The 19,798-nt window shown below is 47.8% G+C and overlaps 1 protein-coding gene across 1 annotated transcript in view; it reads right to left on the bottom strand.

The window, feature by feature from the left end:
* Positions 1–19,798, bottom strand: part of MTREX (Mtr4 exosome RNA helicase) — a 232,204-nt gene that overhangs the window by 111,459 nt on the left and 100,947 nt on the right. Inside the window, exon 19 of the mRNA XM_082255208.1 lies at positions 10,410–10,538. Within this exon, the coding sequence (XP_082111334.1) occupies positions 10,410–10,538 (129 nt within the window). The remainder of the gene's footprint in view (positions 1–10,409; positions 10,539–19,798) is intronic.

The raw sequence follows: 19,798 nt of genomic DNA, 5'->3' as shown, positions 1-19,798 counted from the left end.
AGGCAGGGCCACCGAGTGAAGTAATTGGGTGGCACCACCCTTTGCCTATAAAAGCTGTTAAAGCTAAAGAATTGCATATGGCGAGACGCCTCAGAAGAGGCAAATCGTTTTTGGAATTTTTTTTTATTTTTTAGGTCGGCGAGCGTCAAACACTTGTGAGTTTTCCTTTTTTTACGAATGGGTAGGGGTACGATGTACCCGATACCCATTCACATAGGGGATGGGGAGAGATCTTCGGGCCCCTTCCAGATTCTGATAAGCCCCCCCCCCAAAACCACAGCCCAGGGTTGTCGGGAAGAGGCCCTTGTCCCCATCAACATGGGGACAAGGTGCTTTGAGGGGCACCCCAAAGCACCCTCCCCATGTTGAGGGCAAGCAGCCTGGTATGGTTCAGGAGGGGGGGGGGGCGCTCGCTTGTCCCCCCCCATCCTGGCCTGACAGGCTGCATGCTCGTATAAGGACTGGTATGGATTTTGCGGGGACCCCACACCGTTTTTTTTGACGTGGGGTTCCCTTTAAAAACCATACCAGACTCGAAGGGCCTGGTATGAACTGGGGGGGGAGGCACCTACGCTTTTTTTCATGTTTTTTTTCTGTATTGCCGGGAGCCGAGAATACATTACAGCCATGAGCGAGTTTAAATTACATTTTCTCCTTTAGAAATGTCAGTATTGACCCTCCGCTGCTGTCAAGGTGGCGGACCCTGGTTGACTCTGTATTGCCGCTCTATAAACTCACCTACATGAGCAGGGGTTGTCCTCAGAAATTTGACAAGGTGTGGGGATTGTGGGTGGCTAGGGGAGGGCTGGGTTAGACCCTTCCCCTCCTGCGCTCTCTCCTCTGCCTGTTCTCTTGACCTCCTCTCTTCCGCTTTGCTGTGCTCCGCTCCCTTTGGGGTCCCTTTCCCCCCTCTTTCCCCCCTTCCCCTTCCCCCCTCTTTCCCCTTCTCTCTTTGGATTCACCGTCCCTTTACTGGGTGGTGTTATCCTTCACTCGCTGTCCCTATGGCTGGCGTAGCTCCTGACTGCCGACCCCGCTGGGGTGATCGACCCCCAGCTGGGGGGGGGGGTGTGGCTGCTTGGGTGGGGGGGGGGTGGTGGGAATCCTCCCAATTGTATTGTGACTTTATTGCGGGTGTGGGAGATCTTCTATTACTGTGTGCGTATGTTGTACCTTGCCCTTTTACTTGCCTATGATTTTGTCCACTGTGAACACAGCTCTGTATTTTTTTGTTTGTAACTTGCTTTTGAAATTAAAAAAAACGTTTGTTAAAAAAAAAAAGAAATGTCAGTATTGCTGCAGCTGGCTGCATACATTGTACAGATGCTCTATTTTATAGATACATTAAGGAGATATGCATGTATATGTATGCGTTTATGTGCATGCGTGTATGTAAGTGTGCATGTCCATGCAAGTGTGTATTTGTGTGTGAAATGACAGGTTGAAAATAAGTAGGGGGCTTCAAGTAGTGGCAGCTGGTCACATAGTAAAAGTGCCTGGTCATTGAGGGATTAATGGTAATTTCCCTGCTCAGCTCCCTCCCCAGCAGCTGTGGGGTTAAATCTGTGTGTTGTCTTCCATTAGGTAGGTTGATATTGATGACTGAAAGAACTGTCCCGCAAACCCCTTACAAACAAGCAGAGTCCCACTCTTAACGATTTCTGACAGTTACTCTGCTCTATTCTGTCTGTGCAATGCTGTATCCCCCTATGCCTCAAATGCTGTTCGAAATGTATGGGGTTAACTGCTTTCACATTCTATAAAGGCTGGAGCTTGAGTGCAGAATCTGCTTCTCTATTGGCACACTGCCAATCAGACAAGGTCAAGGTTTATGCAGTCCTGTCAGCAGAGAACTAGCGGCACCTCCCATATCAGTCTTGCAGCTTGAGAGAGGGAGCAGAAGAAATCACATTACTGCTATATCAGGCTACTAGACACTTTAGTGTTCAAACAAAACAAAAGGGGCATGGCAGAGCAGGGAATGTGAGAAGACCAAGAAAGAGAAATGGGGGCACAAACACCTAGTGCATTACCCGTGGACACCTTTAAAAAGTTTTATTAAATTCCAAAGGCATACTCACAGACATGAAGAACAAAAATTCATATAGAGAGTCCACCTCATGTGGGATGGAACATGTCCTTCAGAGCTCTGAGGAAGGGAGCTTGACTACCGAAACGCTCAGAGGTCCTATTACAGGATTATGTTCCATTCCACATGTGGTGGACTCTTTACGCGATTTTGCTCTTCATGTCTGCGAGTAGGTCTTTGGCATTTTAATAAAACTTTTTAAAGGTGTCCACGGGTAATACACTAGGTGTTTGCGCCTCCTTTTCGCTTTCATGTGCTTATGTTTGGAGTTGCTTGCCTGAGGAGAGCAGCACGCCTGTCATCCACTTGGGTGATTTGGTTGTTTGGATTATTGCATGTGAGAAGACCGTTCTCATGGAGCTCCCGTCCAGGCACCTTGCCATCGATCCTTTCCCCGGCCGAACAGGACTCGTACAGGGCAGATGACGCTTCCTGAGCACCCCCCGGTACCGGTGGATGTCTGGGCGACTTCATACACTTGCTACCATGACTAGAGGGGGAAAAGAACAGGGAGGATGCCGCGGCCCAGGAAATCCAAAATGGCGCCAGAGCGACGACGCCGCACAGGAGCCTGAGAGGCGCAAAAAAACCTAAGGACACGGGCACCAAAAGTAAACTCTCGCTCCCTCCAGGTGAGAGTTATGGCGATATTCTCCTGTATGCCAAGAAACTGCAACACCTGCTGACAGTGGATGAGGAGGAGAGGGAGAGCGCCATGTGTGTGTCTGCATGTGAGGGGACTGAGAGACTGTCCAGGGAGAGGGGATTGCTGACTTGGCCCTGATGGATTTTGATCAGTCTGAGCCTCCTGGAGATGTGCAGGGGGCGACAATCAACCCACACAGTCAAATATTACAGGCTATACACACATGCACAGCTTCAGTTAACTCTGTGAGGGGCCGCTTGGGAGGTTTAACAGAGGAGGTGGCTCTCATATGGCTAGCTCCCACCCCTGCTGTTTTCCGCAATACTGCATGGCTTGCACGCAAATTTAAAGATAAAACAGATGACATAGAAAATAGGCTTAGATGCAACAATGTGCCCATTGTGGGCCTGCCTGAAAAAGTGGAGGGCAGAGACCTGACTGAATTTGTTGAATCCTGGCTTTGTGAGGTGTTTGGCAAAGAGACTTTCTCTCCTTTATTTGCAGTGGAACAGGCGCACCGTGTCCCTACTAGGGCTATACCTGGCAATGCCCCCAGACCCATGCTGGCTCGCATACTGCACTATCAGGACAGGGAGAGGGTGCTTCGACTGGCCAGAGAAAAGGCTAACGTCCATTATAATAGCAACCGGGTGTACTATCCTGACTTTTCAATGGAAGTGCAAAAGCAGCGGGCTAAGTTCATGGAGGTGAAGCAGCGGCTGCTTAGACTAGGCATGGTTTATGCCATGCTGTACCCTGCACGTCTGAGGATCATAGCGGAGGGAAGAGTGCATTTCTTTAATACGGCTCCTGAAGCAGTTTCATGGCTAGATGTGAATGAGCCCTTTTTTTAGTCACCGCAATAGAGAGGCCCCTGAGACCTGATTGATGGCCCACTTTCAACTGCCTTATGTTTCTTAGCATCTCATCTCAAGCAAAACCCTTTGATTGGCGAAGCTACCTCGGCTGGGGACCATTACCTTATTTGGAAATCTGTTTTGCTCTTTGAGAGATCTACATTTCGAATGGACACGAGTGATTCCCCATCTGACCCTGTCCTGCCTTGTCTGGGATGGAGTGAAGTGCAGGCGGGCAGACGGGGAGCGAGTGAGCCATGTATTGGGTGCTCTTTTGTCCGAGCAAGTTTTTGTATACAAGGTCATCTGTTTAGAGGCACTGTTGTACCTAGTTGTGCTTGACACTGTTCTTTTTCATTGTTTTTTCAGGAGATGCTCAATCCAACTGATTTTCTACAGGTGCTACCAGCTTGACTGTGCTCAGGGTGCCCTGATTTTTTCACCACTGACCCTGGGGCACGGGACAGTTAAGGTATATGGTAACATGACTCAACTATGTAAATGTGGCTCAGTATGGCAGTTACTGCCATAGTTTCCTGGAATATCCGGGGACTCGGTAGCCCTCTGAAGAGGGCAATGGTCTCCACGGTCCTTCGCAAATATCAACCTGCTATTGTTAGGCTACAGGAGACACACCTCACGGGGGACTCGGTGGCGTGCTTAAGTTACTCTTGGGTGGGGTGGACGTACCACTACTCACACATCCCACTCTCGGGGGTGAGTGTGTTGGTGCAACGGTCGCTAGATTTTCAGGAGGTTCATACGCATGTTGACCCTGAGGGGAGATATGCATTTTTGCATTGTAGATTGTTTGCTGTGACATGCATAGTGGCAATGGTATATATTCCTCCTCCATTCTACGTGGTGCTGCGAGACCTGATGGCTTATGTGCTAACGAAACCTGACGCCCCTTTGTATGTTTTGGGGGACTTCAATGGTATCATAGATCCCACACTAGATAAACATCCTCCTGCACTGGTTTCACCCCTGTCCAGGGGTACGGCCCCTTACGCTTTATCGCGGAGGTGGGTTGGATAGACACCTGGCGCACAAAATTTCCAACTGTCACTCAATTCTCATGCTATTCTAAGACACACACCTCCCTTTCACGTATAGATTTATGTTTGGGTTCTGGTTTCGCACTCGCTCGTGAGTGACGTAGAATATGCGCAGAGGGGGGTGTCTGACCACTTGCCGCTTGTACTGCGGGTTACGGCTAGAGTGCAGAGTAGTTTATGGAGGGCCCTGTGGCGGTAAACGCCTTTTGGTTGAACCCGATCCCAACCAATGCCAACATCCAGTCCCAAATTAACCAATTTTTTGTGAACAATGCTATTTATGAGGATGATTTGCTTAAGTGGAATGCCTTCAAGTGCTTCCTTAGGGGAGTCTTTATTTCTACCATTGGCCAAGTTAAATCCTGTACTAGGGCACTTGAGGAACAGCTGACCAGGTGTGTGCGGGAATTGGAGGAGGAGTATGTGGCTGATCCTGGGGATGGTACTAGGGCATCCTGGCTGGCAGCTCAGGATGCTTTGACCAAAGAAATCAATTTAGGAAGAGGAATTTAGGAGAGGAAGCCCTTTTTTCCCCCAAGGTGACATTTTATGGAGGAGGGGGAATAGACTGGCCACATTTTAGCCGAACCTGTCAATGTACGCCCATCGGTCCCAGCTATTGGGGCTCTGAAACTCTTGAGTGGCGAAATGGTTAATTCCCAGAAAGGGGTTATGCAAGAATTGTTTAGATTTTATGCTGACCTGTATGCCTCACAGGCCTGAGGATCTTCTGCCCTGTACCGGTTGTGACATTGTTTAAGTACTTGGGGGAGGTGATCTCGCCAGCCCCGCTGGAATTCTGCACACTTTTCCGTTACTGGTGAAATTTAAGGACAGGGTTAAGGTCTGGAAGAAGTTGTGGCTCTCTGTTGCTGGGCGCGCAAATTTAGTTAATATGATGCTGATGCCACAGCTGCTCTATCACTTACACAACTCCCCAGTAGTGATACCATAAAAAATATTCCGGACGGTTAACTCCATCTTCAGGGTTTTGATATGGAAGGGAGGGGTGGAAAGGGTAAAATTGGAACGACTTCAAAAATCCAAGGATGGGGGGGGGCTTGCCCTACCTAACCCTTGGCTGTACTACATAGCTTCTCAACTACAACACCTGGTGGGTGGGTTGGCTGATGTACCGTTGAACTCAGCACTACGTGTTATGCTTCAGTACAGTGGGTCAACCACTCTAGCAGAGGGTCTAGAGGCGCAGTTGTTTGCCAAGCCGAATAAACCGTTCCGTACGTATCGTCTCATTCAGAAAATATGGGAAAAACCAAGCAATTACAAAGGGTGACTGGCTTTACCAAATACAGTCCGATATGGAATAATCATACTTATTCTGAGCTCCTCAAATTACAATGTGCAGCCAGGTGGCGACTGGCAAGCCTTAGGGGTGACACATATCCATCACATCTTTAATGATGGCAAACTTTTATCTTTTACCGAAACGCAGACCAGATTTAATATCCCTCCGAATATGAAAATTTTACTATTTGCAATTGCAACACGCTGTGAAGGCCCAAACGGCACTGGAGAGCATAGAGCTTTCCTCTACGCGCAATATTCACACTAATACAAAAGACAATTACAACAAAGCGGTTTATATCTAGGGGTATGTCACCCTTTTGGGGGTGTACTTGGAGAGATTTCCCAATACTGTGTGTGATAAATGGGAAATGGACGTGTGCGAGATTACAGGGGAACAGTGGGAGGAAGCATTAGAGGCGGTTATGATATGCTGCTTAAATGTTTCACAAAGAGTATCCCAACTTTATGTCCTTCTCAGAGTTCATTACAATCCACTTAAACTTTATTCACGGGTTTACGTCATGATGCATTATGTTGTAAATGTGGGGGGGGGGGGGCTGTCGACCTGATTCACCTGATGTGGCGATGCCCTAAATTGCACGGATATTGGTCCAAAGTAGTGAACACGGTTAATACAGCCTTAAATATCTCGGTTTCTCGGCTGACCCTCCGCTACTGTCGAGGTGGCGGACCCTGGTTGACTCTGTATTGCCGCTCTATAAACTCACCTACATGAGCAGGGGTTGTCCTCAGAAATTTGACAAGGTGTGGGGTTTGTGGGTGGCTAGGGGAGGGCTGGGATAGACCCTTCCCCTCCTGCGCTCTCTCCTCTGTCTGTTCTCTCTTGACCTCCTCTCTTCTGCTTTGCTGTGCTCGGCTCCCTTTGGGGTCCCTTTCCTCCCTCCCCCCTCTTTCCCCCCTTCCCCTTCTCTCTCTGGATTTGCGGTCCCTTTACTGGGTGGTGTCGTCCTTCACTTGCTGTCCCTATGGCTGGCGTTGCTTCTGGCTGCCGGCCCCGCTGGGGTGACTGACCCTGGCTGGGGGGGGGGGGGGTGTGTGTGGCTGCTTGGGTGGGGGGGTGATGGGAATCCTCCTCCCAATTATATTGTGCCTTTATTGCAGGTGTGGGAGATCTTCTGTTACTGTGTGCATATGTTGTACCTTGCCCTTTAACATGCCTATGATTTTGTCCACTGTGAACACAGCTCTGTATTTTTTGTTTGTAACTTGCTTTTGAAATTAATATAAATGTTTGTTAAAAAAAAAAAAAAAAAAAAAATCTCGGTTTCATTGGACCCCAAACAGTGTATACTGGGTATACTTGACACGGTCCCTCAGGACAGATGTCTAAGGGAGGCGGAGGCAGGAGCCTTATTTCAGGCACGTCGACTCCCATTTGTTCACTAGATCTCACCTGAACCACCCACACACAAAATGTCAATACAATGGGACTTGAAAAGCTTATCAGCATAGGGGTTCCCCTCTTAAATTTGAAAAAAACTATGGGGTAACTAGCTTGCTACCCCAGGTTTGGCACCTATGGATCTTTTACTGGAAAGGCTACTACGGTAGAATTGCACTTGTTTGAAACTGTGGGAAATGGGAGCACAAAAAGTATTATTTGTTTGCATGATGGTCAATTTTGCACCCTCCGATGTGTTTGTATTGTGCACCTGAAATCTTGTACTGATTGTTGGCATCTGAATAAACTTGTTTGTTTCTTGATTTAAAAAGAAAAAAACAAAAACAAACAAAAACTTTGCCAATATAAGAGCCCAAAATTAAAAGGGATAATGCCGATTTAAATCTTAGACTTTACAACCATTTTAAAAAGTCAAAATTTAAGGAAGGTAGGTATGGACCATAAGGTGAGTACCTGGATAGAGAACTGGCTCCAGGGGAGAGTACAGAGGGTGGTGATTAATGGGGAGTACTCGGATTGGGCGGGTGTGGAAAGTGGGGTCCCCCAGGGTTCTGTCCTGGGACCAATCCTGTTTAATTTATTCATAAATGATCTAGAGGAGGGGATATCTAGTACAATCTCAGTATTTGCGGACGATACTAAACTAAGCATGCCAATATCTTCTATGCAGGATGTGGAAACCTTGCAAGCGGACCTGAACAAAATAACGGGGTGGGCAACTACATGGCAGAGGAGGTTTAATGTTGAAAAATGTAAAGTAATGCACTTGGGGGCCAGAAACCAGAAAGCAAGCTACTCACTAGGGGGGGAACCTCTGGGTGAGTCTAGGATGGAAAGGGACCTGGGGGTACTGGTGGACAACAGGCTTGGCAGTGGCATGCAATGCCAAGCCGCCGCAAGCAAAGCCAACAGAATACTGGGATGTATAAAAAAGGGGATTCACTCCAGAAATAAAGAGATTATTCTTCCACTCTACAAGACTCTGGTCCGGCCACATCTGGAGTATGCTGTCCAGTTCTGGGCACCGGTCCTCAGAAAGGATGTGCTGGAACTGGAGAAAGTCCAGAGAAGGGCAACAAAAATAATTAGGGGAATGGAGGACATCAGCTATGAGGAAAGACTACAAGCACTGAACCTATTCTCTCTGGAGAAGAGACGATTGAGGGGGGATATGATATCAATGTACAAATACTATACTGGCGACCCTAGCATAAGGAACAAACTATTCAGAGAGGAGATACAATAAGACACGTGGCCACTCACTAAAACTTGAGGAAAGGCGGTTTAACCTTAAAGTGCGTAAGGGGTTCTTCACTGTAAGAGCGGTAAGGATGTGGAATTCTCTTCCACAAGCAGTCGTATCAGCAGGGAGCATTGATAGTTTCAAAAAACTATTAGATGGGCACCTTAGAGACCACAACATACAGGGGTATACAATGTACGGTTAAAAGCAAACACACACACACATCATAGGTTGAACTGGATGGACTGATGTCTTTTTTCAACCTCACTAACTATGTAACTATGAAATGTGCATGCACTGCATATTGTTTTATTACTGTGCCCAGACATGCAACTTTAAAGTGGAACTCTGGGCTATCCCACAGATAAGCAGCACCCCCTTGGCCTTTCCCACATATGAAAAATATATTCCTCCTTTTGCCTAGGGGAGCTCTAAAAGTATTATTGACCTTAGTTTACAATCCCACAGGGTTCCTCTTCACTGGTTTAGGCAGTAGGGACTGGTGCCCGAAAGCTGCTCCTCTTCTCTGTTCCTCTTTCCACCCCTTTAACCAACATCTTCATGTACAATGGCTGGTCATACATTACAGGTTATGAGGTCGAGAGATAGCTCACAGGGATTAACTTAAAAAAGAGAAGAAGTACAGCCAAAGCTAGTTTGGCTGTACTTCTCCTGTAGATCACAGGAGTGCACATCTTCATCTGCACTCCTATGACCCATTTTCAGCAGAGAGCAGGCTGAAGCCGGCTGTCAACTAACAGAGCCAGTCCAGGCTTGGTAAAGATTCCGACCATATGGCTGGGATCTGCCCTCACGCCTGGACCGGCACCTGGCTCAACCTCTCAGCAAGCCACTGAGCCTGAGCCGGCTGCTCCCACCCCTCCTGAGGCCACATCTACATGAGAATCCCTCTCTCTCTGGTTTCCTTTCTGGGGTCCTTTTTGGGGGGTCTCCACATCACTGCCTGCTTGATGTGAGTGCATCTTCTATTTGTGGAGGCTAGGTACTCTTTAATAGGCTCCAGAAGCAGGAGAACCCAGGGGGGTGGTGAGGGGACCAGTGCCCAAGATGACAAGCAGGGGAAATTGCCTGGTCTCCAGGCAGGAAATCAGCTTGGCTTATAGAGGACATTAGCTTTGATTTATTACACTGCAGGACAGCTTAGGTAGAGGGGTTCACAATCAAGACTAAGGAGCCAGGTAACTGATGTACAATGCAATATTCAAATGTAATTTTGGGAATCAGGCAAAATGTACCCATTGTTTCAAAGAAGCTGTAGTACAGCTTCTATGAATGAAAGGGCAGGCAAAGTCAGGCTTTCGATTACTGACTGCTGTTCTAGTACCCCCTCACCCAGTGCAGTCCCAATGCAACACTGGCATGAAGTTCTTGTTTCAGCACAGTGTGATACACTGCAGTCCACCGCTTTGCACTGCAGCCAATACTACTTGAGATTTCACAAAGTTCTATGAAAGAAAATAAAAAACTAAAGGATGAATGCGATGAGCTGGAACTATTCCTCCTAGTGCACACCAGCAGCCGTGCATTCATTGCGGGTGCTAGTATGAATAAACCCCAACATTTTTTTTTTTTTTTTAAACTTTTTTTTAAGTATAGGCCTATGTTTCTGCTGAGAATGATGCTCATCAAGCTAAAAATGATTGTGTAGGATGACAATATCTCAAAGACAACACAGCGGATGATAAAGTGCAGCATCCCAATATACTGTACATTCTGTAAAACTGTACATAATGAACCTTGTTCCATATTTCATAACACACAAACCTGCATCTCTCCTTTTTCATCTGGCATTGCTGGCTTTGCAGCCTCTGTTGCAGAATTTTTAAGGCTTTCTTTACTGCAGTTTAGCAAAACTTCCACCACATAGATTGGATCCAAGTCTCCAGTATTTGGCTGAGGAAGAGGGAAAAAAAAGTAATGCTATTTATAATGGGCTAATAAAATGCCATACTAGTAACATTTGCAAAGGAGAACAGTGTATTTATTTGGTAGGTGAGGTTTGGGAAGGCCATTCTCCTCCAGATGTTTAACAAGCATATACACAATCTGCCAACTGGTAGGAAAGAGATCACAGGGGTCCAATTACGTCCCTGAAATGACAGAGCCAGCTGCTAGGAAAACCTAAGCTTCCTGCACACCAATTGGACCAGAATATGCAACAGTTGTCAGTTTACTTAAAGATCTTTGATCGGGATGTAAACCACCAGCATACTTCCATAACATGACTAACGCTGATTCATTGGCATTTCTTTCCATGCTCGGAAGTAAATCCCCTTTAAGAATTTTGTTTCTCCCAGGTTGCAAAAAAAATATTTACAGCCAGCTCCTTTCCACATGTATCGCAGACGAAGGGCTCTTTTACACTGCTTTGTTGGGAAAAAAAAAAAAAAAAACGCATATACGTTTTTGGTGCCTTTTCCGGTTGCTTGGCTCCAAACTTGCACCTGTGAAACATGGACATGTGACTCAAAGTGCACCAAAAACAAAACCGTGGCGCTTTTTGGTGCGTTTTCAATTCATTACAAAGGGGAGGTCAATTTTTCAACATACATCAAAAATGCAACATGCAGGACTTTTAAGGCTTCGTGTACACTTGGCTGTGATTTACCGTGGCGCGATTTTGTTGCGTTTTCCCACTGCCAAAACATTCCTATGCTGAATGTGATTCTTTCCCATTCGGGAGAGGGAGGTTGAACCTCACTTAACCGCAGCAGCTCCCCTAAACGCTGGTAAAAGCCTGTGTGTATACATTGACAGGCTTTTATGGAGTTGAGTTTAGGAGCTTTGGGAAAAAATTTCAAGTTTCAACTCAAGTTAAGGAGCGGCTAGTGTACATGAAGCCAAAAAAATCGGATTTTTGTAAGATCTTACCGTAAAATCCTTTTCTCTTAAGCTCATTGACAGACGTAGTCTTCTTGATTCACAAGAACTGGGTTATGTTGTCTCCGCAGGAGCAGGACTAGGCAGAAAGAAAAAACGTTCTGGCTCCACCTTAGGGGCAGTCCCTGAGGGTATATCCTCCCTCTCTCTGCTACAAGGCATCAGTTCTGTCACAAAGCAGCAACAACCCAACCCAACTCAATGATAGAGGGGCGGGTACTACGTCTGTCAATGAGCTTAAGAGAAAAGGATTTTACGGTAAGATCTTACAAAAATCCGATTTTCTCTGTCGCTCATTGACAGACGTAGTCTTCTTCATTCACCACAAGAACTGGGACATCCAGAAGCAGTGCCACAAATGAGGGGTGGGATTGACCGAAATCAAAATCCAATCTAGAAGGCCCAACCGGTGCCAAACTAGTTTTAAAGGCTCATTATAAACAAAGAATGAGACTCAAATGAAAATTTCCAACGGAAAAAAACCCTCGAGGCAGACCACTGGTCTCCTCAAATGGCGGCCTGCAAAACCTTGCGGCCAAACGAGGCATCAGACGATGCCATTACATCAACTTTATAATGTTTTGTAAAGGTATGCACTGACGACCAGGTAGCCGCCTTGCACACCTGGACCACTGACGCCTGATGGCGAAAGGCCCATGACGCACTAAGTGCCTGAGTGGAGTGCGCCTTAACAGGGAACGGGGGCTCCCGACCCTTAATAGAATAAGCCTGTACCACCGTCTGTCTGATCCATCTGGAAATAGTCGCGGCAGATGCAGGCAACCCCTTTTTGGGTCCATTCGGGATCACAAAAAGTGAATCCGTCTTGCGAAACGAGTCTGTCGTTTTCAAGTATACCCTGATCGCCCGGACCACATCCAAGGAGTGTAAAGCAAACTCCCGAGGATGACTGGGCTTAGGACACAGGGAAGGTAATACAATTTCTTCATTCAGATGAAATTCTGAAACCACTTTTGGTAGGAAGGATGGGTTCGGACGAAGAACCACCTTATCTCTATGAACCACCAGATATGGGGAACGACAAGATAAAGCGGCCAGTTCTGACACCCTGCGTGCAGAAGTAATAGCCACCAAGAAGGCCACCTTCTGGGACAACGTAGGTAGAGGAATCTCCCTAATATCTTCAAAGGGAGATATGAAGAACCGACAATACTAAATTAAGATCCCAGGGTGGTAACGGCGCGCACTGGCGGAGCCAGATGTCGCACCCCCTGGATGAAATTCCGCACCAAGGAATGAGTAGCCAAAGGCTTCTGAAAGAAGATAGCTAATGCTGAGACCTGACCCTTGATAGTGCTCAAGGCCAGTTTCTGCTCAACCCCTTGTTGCAGAAAAGCTAATATTCGGCTAACCGAATAAGACCGTGGACGGAACCCCAGAGGTTCACACCATGCAATGTAGGACTTCCATGTACGATGATAAATCTTTCTGGAAGTCGCTTTCCTTGCTTTAACTAGAGTAGGAATAACTGAAGCTGACAAACCCTTGTCCTTCAGCACCTGGGTCTCAATAGCCAGGCCGTTAAAGCCAGCGATCGTAAAGCAGGATGGAAGATCGGTCCCTGAGACAGTAGGTCCTCCCTGAGAGGAAGTCTCCACGGGACGTCCGCCACCAGTCTGACCACGTCGGCGTACCAAGCTCGGCGAGGCCAGTCCGGAGCTACCAGGATTACTGGAATTCCTTCCTCCTCTATCCTGCGAAGAAGTCTTGGCAGTAACCCGAGAGGAGGGAAGGCATACATTAGCTGGTATTGCCCCCACGGGGCGATCAGTGCGTCTGCGGTCTCTGCTAGAGGATCGCGGGAGCGAGCCACGAATCTCTGTACTTTCCTGTTGAATCGTGATGCCAACAGATCCACATCCGGGGTGCCCCACCGTAGGCACAACTGGTGGAAAACTTCTGGATGGAGGGACCATTCCCCCTGATCCAGAGTCTGACGGCTGAGATAATCTGCCTGCCAATTCTCCACCCCCGGAATGAATACCGCAGAGATAGCTGGAACAAATCGTTCCGCCCAGCGAAGAATGCAAGCCACTTCTTTGGCCGCTCGGACACTCTTGGTGCCCCCCTGGTGATTGACATAAGCCACGGCCGTGGCGTTGTCCGACTGGGTCCGAACCGGGCTGCCCTGGAGCTGCTCGGTCCAGTGAATCAGACAAAGTTTGATCGCTCTCAGTTCCAATACATTTATCGGCAACCTGGATTCTTCCAGGGACCAAAGTCCCTGGACAGATAACTGACCGAGAATTCCTCCCCATCCGGATAGACTGGCATCCATGGTCACTATCGTCCAATATATTGGCCGAAATGACTTTCCCTGGCTGAGCATCGGAGACCGAAGCCACCAGACCAGAGACTCTCTGGTCTGTTTGCTCAATCGGATCCGATTGTCCAGGGATTCCGGATTCCGATTCCATCTGAGAAGAATCTCTTGCTGAAGAATTCGGGTATGGGACTGGGCAAATGGGACTGCTTCGAAGGAAGCCACCATCAATCCCAGAACCCTCATGCAAGTTCGAAGAGAAGACCAGCTGTTGGATAGTAACAACTGGACTGCTGATTGAATCTTCCGGAGTTTCCCTACCGGAAGGAAAACTCTTGTCCTGTGTCTAGAATTAGACCCAGATATTCGAGCCTCTGGGTAGGAACCAGAAATGACTTTTGCTGGTTCACCAGCCACCCGAATTCCTGTAAAGAAATTATAGTAATTTCTATGTTTTGTAGCAGAGTCTGAGGAGACTCTGCATGAAGCAGATCATCGTCTAGGTAACCTAGAATCGATATGCCTCTTTGGCGCAGTAGTGCCAACATTGGGGCCAACACCTTCGTGAAGACCCGAGGAGCCGTGGCGAGACCGAAAGGTAACGCCACAAACTGATAGTGGTTCTCTTCTACGGAAAAGCGCAGAAACCGCTGATGTCCTGCGAAAATGGGAATGTGAAGATAGGCGTCCTTGTTGTCTATGGACGCTAGGACATCCCCTGGATGCAGGAAGGCTGCTACTGTGCGAATGGATTCCATCTTGAATTTCCTTATGTTGAGAAAGGAATTGAGTGCCCTTAAGTCCAGAATTGGACGCACTTTGCCCTCTTTCCTGGGTATTGTAAATAGGTTTGAATAAAACCCTAGAAAACGTTCTGTCCAAGGAACGTGGACTACCACTCCTTGTTGTAGTAAATTCGTGACTGCTCTCCGCAGATCTTCTAAACGATCCGGGGATAGTCGGATATTGGAAGGGAAGAATCGCGCCGGTGGGAGAGATCGAAACTCGATCTTGTACCCTGACCTTATGACTTCGCAAACCCACTTGTCCGGGATTCTGGAAAGCCATGGATCCAGGAACCGGCGAAGACGTCCCCCCACCCCAATTATGGGTGGGGGCGCACCTTCAGGCTTTGGACGATTTATCTTCAGGTCTGGAGGGGACGGGCTTTTGCTTGCCCGACCAACGTCCCCTGAAGCCTCCTGAAGGAGCTTTGGAGGACTTAATTTTTTCACCCGCGGGACGAAAAAACTTTTTGTGAGCAGAGAAAGAAGGCCCTCGTCTTTGACGAGTTCCTTTACCCTTAACATTTTGCGGTAAAAAGGTGCTCTTTCCACCCGTGAGATCCTTAATGATCTCATCTAGGTTGGCTCCAAATAGACGTTCTCCTAAAAAGGGGATATTAGCTAATGCTTTTTTGGAACCTTGGTCGGCTAACCAACCTTTTAGCCACAGTGTACGCCTGAGAACCACTGCTGAAACTGATGCTCGCGCCAATAATGGAGTGGCGTCTAACGCCGCATCACACACAAACTGTAACCCCTGTATCATTTGTTCCAACAAATCTGATACCGCCTGAGGGACCTCTTCTAAGTCCCGGCGTAACCACTTGGTCCATTCAGTTACAGTCTGCGAAACCAGACCAATAGCAATTATTGGTCTGAAAGCTGATCCAATCAAGGAAAACATGGTGCGAGACATAGCTTCTATCTTGCGATCCACTGGATCTTTAAAAGACGGAGCGTCTTCTAAAGGAATAACCGTGGCTTTATTCAATCTAGCAATTGGTGAATCCACCACAGGTGGTTCTGTCCATTTCTTAATGAGGGTTTCCTCAAACGGATAACGCCTGTTAATGCGTTTAGAAATAGCAGAGGTGCGTTTTGGCAGACTCCATTCTTCTTTGATTGGATTGCCAAAACATTTGGGCAATGGAAAAACCTTCGCCACTTTGATGCGTTTTTTAGTCCCAAAAGGGATTTCAGTTTCAGCTATTTCCGACGGAATACCCTGTAATCTTAAGGTTTCTTGAACAGATACAATGAGTGCGTTTACCAACGCTTCCTCTCGGGCTATGGCTGATGCCGAAACATCCTCCTCACTGTCTGAAGAGACAGTACCCGAGACACCAATCCCTGATGAAGTACCTGCAACTGCAGAAATAGGCTCAGAGTCTGAATCCGAAGTTTCAGATAATAAAGGGTTAGGCGGGGGTCGCTTTCTTGCGCCCTGTCCCTGACAAGCCACTTCCACCCGGGACACAAAAGTTTCCATAATAGCTGACAATGATTCAATCGTAAGCGGGGTGCTGGAGGATCCTGCAGACACCTCGAGGGGATCCGGTGGAGATACATGAGTGACAGGGTCCATGTTAATTCAGGACACCTCTGCCAGAAAAAACAAAAAAACTTTTTTTTTTTAAATCAAAAAAATACCTCTTTTTTTTTTTTTTTTTGTGTCTCCCCCTAGCGCAATAGCGCCCCTCAGAGTACCTGCTTCTCGATCCCCACAGAGAGAGAGAGGGACCCCCAAGGCTCACCACCCGATGCAGAGAAGTTTCCAACCAACTGCAGTCAGCGTCTGTCTTTTACAGACTGGAAAGAGCTGTGTTCGTTTTCCCGGGTAGAAGGACGTGGCTCCGCCCCCTGTGTACGCCTTCCGGCGTTCCCAGCTCTCCACGAGGTAGCTGGGCTCATCAAACATGGCCGCCCCCATACAGGAGACAATAGACTCCAAAAACATGGCGGCCGGCGTGACCTGAGGACATACATGCACCTGGTCTACGGCAAAATGGCGGCGGACCGCCGAAATCGTTTTTCCCAGCACATCCACCTGCATCTCTGCTAAGTGGCGGTTTATCGATCTGCAGGAGGTACACTACAATTAAGGTAGGATTATACCTCCTATGTCTGCTGTAATACTACAGTCTGCTGGGTAGAGTGTTAGCTCTCAAACCAAGTCCACTTCCCACCAAACACATACTGTATTTACAAGGGGGACTTTTAGTGTCAGATATATACTGACCATGTATGGAGGGGCCCATAATTCATACTGCCTCATAACGAGGAAAAAAGGGAACGTTTTACTCACCATACCAAACCGACAGGCACCCTCTCTTCACAATACCCTCTCCACCGGGGTGGGGGGTTGTGGACCACTCCGGACGCCTCGACTCTCTGGTCCCTGGCGTCCAAGCGAGACTTTTAACTCGCAAGGTCAGTCCCTCCAATGGGACTCCGTCGCGGCCGACCCAGCGCGGAGCTCTGGTCTGCACGCGCTCGTAGGCAGAAACCGGGGTGACCACTGGATCTCAACATCCAGCCCGTCGCCCGGCCCTGCATACTTACTTGAATGTGTCGCGGCCGACCAAGCGCAATGCAATGGTCTGCGCGCGCTCGTAGGCCGGCTGGGGTGACCACTAGTGTCGCCCAGTCCGGCGTATTTGCTTGAAGATCTCACAGGAAAAAAAACACTGGAGAAAACTGCCTAAAAAAATATTTTTTCTAAGAAAAAATCTTGCCAGGACCCAAAAGATCCCAGCAAGGAACTTATGTCCTTACTCCTGACTAGACAGAAAAAAACTGATGCCTTGTAGCAGAGAGAGGGAGGATATACCCTCAGGGACTGCCCCTAAGGTGGAGCCAGAACGTTTTTTCTTTCTGCCTAGTCCTGCTCCTGCGGAGACAACATAACCCAGTTCTTGTGAATCAAGAAGACTACGTCTGTCAATGAGCGACAGAGAAATGTACCATACCCGCAGCGCACTGGTGTGAAGAGTTCCATAGGATTTAAAGATACATTTTTCATGTATTTTTGTTCTGCTTTTTAAACACCAAAAGTGCATTAAAAGCCGATCAGTGGGAAAGGGCCCTAAACTATACTGCTGAAATGGCCTGCTAGCAGAGCTGAAGCACAAATTACTATGCTAAATGTTTAAAGAAGCGACCCAACATTTTTTAATACTGTATTAAATGTTTCTCATTTTCAATCTTTATTGCAGGTCAGTCCTGCTCATCTCCTACTGCCTCTTTGCAGCTACTTCCTGGCTGAATGCATGCACTTAAGATGATGGACTGGCATTTTCTAATGAAGACAGTGGACCATGCCTGTGCTATGTGTCAACAAGGCCATCTGTAATATCCGCTGGAAGAGGGTTTCATGGGGCAACAATGTAGGAGAACAGCTGGAAGTGAACCTTCATGGTTGTATTACCAGCTACACTGAACAAAATTATAAATGCAACACTTTTGTTTTTGCCTCATTTTTCATGAGCTGAACTCAAAGATCTCATACTTTTTCTATGTACACAAAAGTCTTAGTTCTCTCAAATATTGTTCACAAGGCCCCTTTCACAGGAACGATCCGATCAGATCCGCGTGTCAGTTTTTTAGGCGGCTCTGATCGGATCCTCCATGCATCTCTATGTGGCAGTGGTTGTCCACCCGCTATCTGATTCTGATCCTGTTCATGAAATCAGGATGGATGGATACCCTATTTTCCATCTGTCCAGGGGATCAGATGAGCAGACAGGCGGTCCGTTCTCATCCGATTCCCCCATAGAGAGCAGCGGGGCTCTGACACCTCCCTCTCCGCAGAGTGTGGAGACGGAGCTGTCATCCGCCTGCTCAGCGGGGATCGGCGGTTCGATCCCCCGCTGAGCAGAGAACGACCGCACCAGACAGCGGATCGTGTGAAAGAAGCCCAACTCTGTCTAAATCTGTGTTAGCGAGTACTTCTCGTTTGCTGAGATAATCCATCCACCTCACAGGTGTGGCATATCAAGATGCTGATTAGAAAGCATGATTATTGCACAGGTGTGCCTTAGGCTGGCCACAATTAAAGGCCACTCTAAAATGTGCAGTTTTATCAAAGAGCACACAATGCCACAGATGTCACAAATTGAGGGAGCATGCAATTGGCATGCTGACTGCAGGAATGTCCACCAGAGCTGTGGCCCATGAATTGAATGTTAATTTCTCTACCATAAGCGGTCTACAAAAGGTGTTTGATAGAATTTGGCAGTACATCCAACTGACCTTACAACCACAGACCACGTGTAACCACACCAGCCCAGGACCTCCACATCCAGCATCTTCACGTCCAAGATAGTCTTAGACCAGCCACCCAGACAGCTGCTGCAACAATCAGTTTGCATAACCAAAGAATTTCTTCACAAACTGTCAGAAATCTCAGGGAAGCTCATCTGCATGCTCGTCGTCCTCATCTGGATCTCGACCTGACTGCAGTTCGTCATCGTAACCGACTTGAATGGGCAAATTCTCACATTCAATGGCGTCTGGCAGTTTGGAGAGGTGTTCTTTACAGCTGAATCCCAATTTTCACTGTACAGGGCAGAAGGCAGACAGCGTGTATGGCATGTGGGTGAGTGGTGTGCTGATGTCAACGTTGTGGATCGCGTGGCCCATGGTGGTGGTGGGGTTATAGTATGGGCAGGCGTATGTTATGGACAACGAACACAGGTGCATTTTATTGATGGCATTTTGAATGCACAAAGATATCTTGACGATAACCTGAGGCCCATTTTTGTGCCATTCATCCACGACCATCACCGCATGTTGCAGCATGATAATGCAAGACCCCATGTTGCAAGGATCTGTACACAATTCCTGGAAGCTGAAAACATACCAGTTCTTGCATGGCCAGCATACACACCGGACATGTCACCCATTGAGCATGTTTGGGACGCTCTGGATCGGCGTATACGACAGCATGTTTGAGGTCCTGCCAATATCCAGCAACTTCGCACAGCAATTGAAGAGGAGTGGACCAACATTCCACAGGCCACAATCAACAACCTGATCAACTCTATGAGAAGGAAATGTGTGGCACTGCGTGAGGCAAATGGTGGTCACACCAGATACTGACTGGTTTTCGGACCCCCCCCCCCCATACAGTGAAACTGCACATTTTAGCGTGGCCTTCGTGGCCAACCTAAGGCAAACCTGTGCAATAAGGCCCCTTTCACACA

Source organism: Pelophylax lessonae (assembly GCF_965119305.1).
Source record: "Pelophylax lessonae genome assembly, chromosome: 1".
Classification (NCBI taxonomy): Eukaryota; Metazoa; Chordata; class Amphibia; order Anura; family Ranidae; genus Pelophylax; species Pelophylax lessonae.
The sequence above is the reverse complement of the archived record's forward strand: the minus strand, read 5'-3'. Positions and strand labels throughout refer to the sequence as shown.